This window comes from Triticum dicoccoides, chromosome 3B (assembly GCF_002162155.2).
Source record: "Triticum dicoccoides isolate Atlit2015 ecotype Zavitan chromosome 3B, WEW_v2.0, whole genome shotgun sequence".
Classification (NCBI taxonomy): Eukaryota; Viridiplantae; Streptophyta; class Magnoliopsida; order Poales; family Poaceae; genus Triticum; species Triticum dicoccoides.
This window is the reverse complement of record NC_041385.1, coordinates 593,748,515-593,755,302: the sequence shown is the minus strand read 5'-3', so window position 1 is coordinate 593,755,302 and position 6,788 is coordinate 593,748,515. Positions and strand designations below refer to the sequence as shown.

Below are 6,788 nucleotides of genomic sequence, written 5' to 3'. Positions count from 1 at the left end.
ACGATGTATCTTCTAGTATATGTTGATGACATTATCCTCATTAGCTCCTCGGATGCTGCTGCCGATCGTCTGATATCTTCCTTGAGTGGAGATTTTGCGGTGAAGGATTTAGGAACGTTGCATTACTTCCTTGGGCTGGAAGTTTCACGTTCTTCTGCTGGCTTGACACTCACACAGCATGATCGTCTGTCTGCGTTTGATGGAGATCCTCTCACCTCTGATGACACCACTGAGTATCGTAGCGTTGTTGGTGGCCTGCAGTACTTAACTATCACTCGGCCAGATATCTCATATGCAGTCAATCGTGTCTGCCAATTTCTTCATGCCCCTCGGACTTCTCATTGGACAGCGGTGAAGCGGATTCTTCGTTATGTTTGCTTTACTGCCTCATATGGTTTGCTCCTTCAGCCAGCATCGTCTCCTACGCTTTCTGCTTTTTCAGATGCTGACTGGGCTGGTAATCCAGATGACAGGCGATCCACGGGGGGACATGCTGTCTTTTTTGGTCCTAACTTGATCGCCTGGGCTGCTCGCAAACAAGCTACAGTGTCCAGGAGTAGCACTGAAGCAAAATATAAAGTCGTTGCAAATGCTACAGCTGAGATCATATGGTTACAGTCCTTATTGAGAGAGTTGGGAGTTCCTCAAACTCAGCCGTCTGTCCTTTGGTGTGATAACATTGGAGCTACATATCTCTCATCTAATCCAGTGTTTCATGCTCGGACAAAGCACATAGAAGTTGACTATCATTTTGTACGGGAACGTGTTGCACAGAAGCTACTTCACATCAAGTTCATCTCCTCCAAAGATCAACTTGCTGACATCTTCACGAAGCCTCTTCCACAACCTCAGTTTGTAGGCTGCAGGCGCAATCTTAACATACTTTGTACTTCAGGGCATAGTTAAGATTGAGGGAGGGTGTTAGACTGTATTTACATATAGCTTCTGTATATGTCTTGTATATTGTATCGTACACCTTGGTGTACCCCTTATATATATGAGATAGCCACACCCTTAACGGGTGTCGTGCAGTTTCCCAAAACCCTAAGTCTTACATAATGAACATACTGAGGAGTCTGCAATGCATTTTTTAGACAAACAGGACAAAAAAATCAAAAGTGTAGCTGAATATATAGACTCCTGGAAATTATTGATTAAGCAAGACCTTCAACTGCTGGAACACAGGATCAAAGCATGCTTCTAGATTTAAAGCGATGGATTGGCACTCATCTATGCTGCTGGCCATTGATTTAATTCACACTTACTCTATGATCCCTAGAACTGGTATTGGATAGCTGTACTTATTTTTGTTTTTTTTCTGTCCTTTTGTACATATTTGACTTTAATTAATGAAAATCACCGTAGAACGATTTGAACATGCTAAAAAAATCAGAAAACAGAGACTCAAGGCGATTCCAGTGCAGAAACCACCTTCTTTCTCACGCCTTTCTTTTTTGCGGGGAATCACAGCTTTTTTACTTTGCCCTCTTTTATTCTTATTTCTTTGCGTGGAATCACAGCTCTTCTTTAACTTTGTCAAATTCAGATACTGGATAAGAAGTGGCAGCGTGTATAACGATTCAGAGGCCAGGGAAGCACGATTTCATCATCTAATGGCATTTGCACATGGCGTCTAGAAGTCTATGTCAGCTAATAGGCAGTGATGACAAGGTATGAATGTATGATGGATCGAATATCAAAATGCAGGTATACATCAAGAAATAAAGGTTGCATTTTTCTACATACAAAGTATATTTGCATTCCTCTATCCTACACTAATGCAGTTATCAAACAAGCAGCCAGTTCCTACTTCTTTTCTGCTCGCTGCTATTTCATGGATCCCTGGCCGCAGCTCGAACATCACAGTCCGGCTATACCTCTCATACGTACTAGACAAACCATCAGGCAAAGCTAAATCAACTGCATAAATATGCATTTAAGCTAAACCGTCTGAAATTCTAACGGTCAGATATAATGGGCAGGTTAATGTGAACATGCTAATTGCTGCCCAGGGTAAAACAAGTCAATCAAAAGGCAAAACGGAATAGTACAATAATACTGCAGAGAATTTTATTTAGAGACGTGGTTAAAACAACTTGCAAGAAGCGGACTTATTCTTGATATTACACGAGAACACGCTAAACCATGTCCGATTGATAGCTGCATCAACACCATAGCTGCAGATCCTTGCAAAGCTGGGGCGCGCCTGAAATTATTCAGATTAACAAATCAATTCTCTACAAACAAATGGCGAACAAGGTTCTAAACATCATGTGTCTTAATAATCTCGAGTAATTCATGGTGAACAATTCTATAATTGATGATAAGCAGGGTCCCATGATAAATTGCTGGTATTTTCATAAGTTGATATTATAGTCCTGATGATCAATAAAGAAACTTATGGACATAGTTATTACAGCCTGCATGATTCAACCAGGGGAAATACAGCTGAGATGATATGCTCTTGAAACAAGAATCAACCTTGATACTTTGCTGCGTGAAATAGGCGCAATTTTATTTGACGGTATTCAGTGTGAAACAGAGGGCAATCTTACCTCATGCGATTGCAGCGTCCTCCACCGGCTTGAACTCCTGGAGCTGCTTAAAGTTCTCCCATGGTTTCTCCCACACCTTCGCTTCATAGAGCTTCTTGGCCCCACCTTCAGTGACCCGAATTGTAATGTAGTGCATCGTGCCAGCAACAGTTTGCTTCTTCAGCTTCACCACATTCTCGAACTCCAGCAGGGCATTCTGCGACAGGGGTAGCGCCAAAATTATTAATCGGACTAAAAACCTCCATTGTCATGGGGAAACGTACTACCGGACAATTCTTAGCACAAATACAAACCCGGTAAATATAGGAGGAGCACTGTAGTTGGACTGCCTAACAAATATACTTCATGTTTTGGTTTTTGTTGCGAAAAAAGACATCATGGTTCAGATCAAATCGCACAGATTCATATGATTTACAGCGGTCGAATTCAACTTAGATCGGTGTAATAGTGAACAAGGGCCTCTAACCAAAGCTTTGTGGATCCAACAGCCCGGCTGTCGAACACAGATTCAGTTGGGCCTCACTCACACAGGGATGGACATGACAGAGAGAAAGAGAGAGAGAGGGGTAGGGGTAGCGAGGGGGCTTACGGCCTTGTTGTTGTGCTCGGAGACGGCGAAGCGGGCGAGCGCGATGACGTCGAGGTCGTTCTCCTGGCCCATCGGCGAGTCCTTGATGCCTCCCACCAACGGCCCCGCGTCTTCCGCCATGGCAGCCTTGTCCCGTGCGCTCTGCGTCCGGGTCTGAGTAAACGGCACGACGATGGCGAGTAGCAAGAGCAGGGCGGCCACCGATCCTACGACCCGATATTTCCACATCTCCATCGATCGATCGGGGTCGGGATTTATAGCTGCAGCGGCAGAGCAGGGGGAGGAGGATACGATCCGTCGGCGATGTATTATTGTGTGGGGACACTCCGGAGTCTGGACGGGACACGGGAGCGGATGGAATAGGATCGTCGGGTCCTACCACGTCCCCGCTCCGACTTTTCCCGAATCCCGAGGGGTTGACAGCCTGCGTAACACGCTATGCTATCGCCAATGGCGACACTGTCGGCCATGGCTGGATTCCTTTCTCCTCCCGGACAAAATTCCTGTTCTGACCTTTGTGGCAAACTTAAACACGAATTGACCTTGTTTCTGAATTTTTTCGAATCTGACCTTGTCACGCCAACATGCATGGCGTTTCGGTTGCATGTGAGACGCCACGGTACCCGGCGTTTGGCCCTGACCCACACTCGTCCGCTTTGCGCTGCCATGGCAAAGAGGAAACACCACTGATCTTGGCGTTTGGTCGCCATCTATATATGTGCGTATACACGAATGCTTCCTCGCTTGGTTGTTCATCTGTTTCTCGTGCGCATGCAATGCATGCATGCCTACCCTGTATGTGCAACGCTGGTGCTTCCTTTCCCTTCTCTCTCATAACCTAAGGGCATGTTTAACGGCAAACCGCAAAAAAAAATTCCGCATCTCTCCGCGGTTAGGCACGGGGATCAGTCCGCGGACGGATGCGGGAGGACGACATCCAACCCTAGCGGCGTACATCATGCCAACAATTCGAACCAACCTCGCGAAATTCAATCAAATCGGACGAATTTCATTAAAGTTCGGATATAATTTACATAAACAGGTCGATATTTCGACCGTTTAACTAAAGCTAGAAAAAAAAACTAAACCCTATATGGCACGACCACCTCGTAGTCGTGTTTGCCCTGCCCTGTCGCACCGCCATCTCCGTTGGTGCCATCGTCGGCGTGGTCCCACCAGCGGCGGTACGACGCCGGAGGGCGGCGGCAGCCTTGTCCGGCGGCTGACTGCCGCTCGCGGAGGAGCCGCTCCGCCTCCTGCTGCATCGTGCGGACTGCCACCGCGACCACTACTGACGTGGCCTTCGGAGCACTCGCGGTGATCTTGCCACGACTGGCGTTGGCGGAGTAGTCGCTAAGCGACCACTCCCTGCCGATCTTGGCGAACTCGCCATCAAGGCAGCGGCGACGCCTGGCGGCCGTCTTCGCCGTGGTCATGGAGCGATCAAGCGCCCAGGCGGCGGCGAGGCTTGGGTCATTGCAGACCCAGCTCGGCGCCACATCGCCCTTGGCGAACGCGGAGCGGCGACCGGTATTGCGCTGGTCATATCGCTCCTGCTGCCGAGCGACGCGCTTCGGCTCAGACACGACGGCCCTTAAGACCGAGGGACCGCCGCTGTAGTGGAGTAGGCGGCCCCACACCTTCTTGATCGCGGGAGGCAGCTCCTCCTTGACGACGAGGCGGTAGTGGCGCGGCAGTGAGAACGTCATGTCGATGCGGCCATACCGGCTGCGTGGCGGGGACACAGGCTCGTCCTTTATGCGGCGTCTGATCTGGATGTCGCGGTGGTGCGGGGGCGAGGCCAGCTCATCCTTCACGCGGCGTCCGATCTGGTTCAATAGTCGAGGTGAGGCCCGAGCGAAGGGGTGGTCCACTTCAATGCGCCACAACGGCTGGAGTTGGTTCCTCGGGAACCTGCGTTCGCATTGAGGCGACGGCTGCCGAGAGGTCGCGTCGGTCAGTGCGCCCTCCCTCCCTTCGATCACATTGCGACATCAATATCTGCCGCTGCATGCTCTGGGGCGGCATGAATGCGGCGCGGTTAGCGGCGTGTGCGCCGGAAATAAAACACAGAAGAGACGGGGTGGGGACTTTTGGTGGGCCAGGGCGGTTAGAAATGGGCTTGGCAGCGGTCCAGAATCCGGTAAAGGCCCCACGTTTGTCTCGGGTTTGCGGGATAAATTGCGGCCAGACCGCCCTGCAGACCAATACAGGACTGCGTTGAATTGCTTGCGTGGTTTCGATAGCACGGTCCGGACGGTTGTGAGGGGTTTGCGGGTCTGCCTTGAAGATGCCCTAATAAAAGAGAAAACTATGAAAAAGCTAAGCTAGATTTTGTGTTCGCGCGCGCCCAGGGCTGCCATTAGTGCTCCCGGCTCTGTTGGCGACGGGCACACATCCAGCCAGGCGAGCGGCGCCACTGCCACTTCAGCCTACTGCATCAACGACGCACATTGGAGTAGAATGACAAAGGAGAGAAGTGGAAAGGACCGAGCACAAAATTATAGTGTGAGAAGATGGAGTGCAAGAATTTATAGACATGTTCTTTTGAGTTTTAAACTTCCAATCGACGTTGTACTGGCGTGGTGCATCGAACGAGGACAAAGAATGAAGAAACCGATCAATGGGTGTATGCATGTGTGCGGGCTGAGAATTATAAAGGACCAAACGCCAAGGACTACGATGTTTCATCGAGACGCCAAGATCAACGGCGTTTCCTCTTTGCCATGTCAGCATTAGTCGGACGAGTATGGGTCAGGGCCAAACGCCGGGCACCGTGGCGTCTCCCATGCAACTGAGCTGGCGTGACCAAAAAAGGTCAGTTTCGAAAAAAATTCAGAAACAGGGTCAATTAAGTTTGCCACAAAAGTCAGAACAGGAATTTTGCCCCCTTCTTCCCGGTATCTCCGGCTGTTAGGCGCCTCCAGGACAGAAATAGCGTCTGTTGAGGGCTAGCCGGCGCTGTTTTGGCCTTGGAGGCGGTCGGGTTTCCAACCACAGCCTCAGGTCGACCCCAGACGACATTTTTTGAATTTAAATTTGGCTAAAATTAGACAAAAAGCACGAATTCAACTAATATTCGATAGGTTCCATTCATATTTGTACATAATAAGAAGACACAAATAAAACATAAAAAAGCCAAACTACGCCGCCTATCGCCCGTCGCTGCCCGCGCCTTCTACATGCCGAGGAGCTTGTAGAAGGCGGTGTAGTCGCCGCCGCCGCCGCCGTTGTCGTCCTGCACGCCGCCACTGTCGTCTTTGCTGCACCCCTGACCTGTGTCGTTGATGCGGGGGAGGGGAGGGTGGGGTTGGTCGACTCGGTGCCTCCTCGTTGCCGTTGTCGAGGACGACGACGCCACCCTCATCACAGTCGCGCGATCTCCTCCAGAGCGCGGCGCTGGCGCCCCATTTCCTCCCGGACGTAGTCCTCGTGCGACCATGCCAGGCCGTCCTCTAGGTCGGCGGCCCTGGCCTCGTGCTCCTTCTTGACGGGGAGGAGCGTCGGCTCGCTCTTCGGCTTGAAAAGGCGGGAGAAGCAAGGAAAAGGGACACGGCCGCCCTCGTTGATGACGAGGGTGTCGCTGCAGGTGCACCGTCCGAGCGGCGTCTCCCACGGCTCCGACTTGACGGGGAGGAGCGCCG

At 50.6% G+C, this 6,788-nt stretch overlaps 1 protein-coding gene across 1 annotated transcript; it reads right to left on the bottom strand.

Moving 5' to 3' along the window:
* Positions 1-2,001: 2,001 nt before the first annotated feature.
* Positions 2,002-3,413, bottom strand: LOC119277302 (cysteine proteinase inhibitor-like). The gene is made up of 3 exons (XM_037558561.1): positions 3,145-3,413; positions 2,556-2,751; positions 2,002-2,206 (listed from the first exon to the last, which is right to left on the bottom strand). The coding sequence occupies exons 1-2, from the start codon at positions 3,376-3,378 to the stop codon at positions 2,557-2,559; spliced, it is 429 nt and encodes a 142-aa protein (XP_037414458.1). The 5' UTR covers positions 3,379-3,413; the 3' UTR covers positions 2,002-2,206; position 2,556.
* Positions 3,414-6,788: the final 3,375 nt, after the last annotated feature.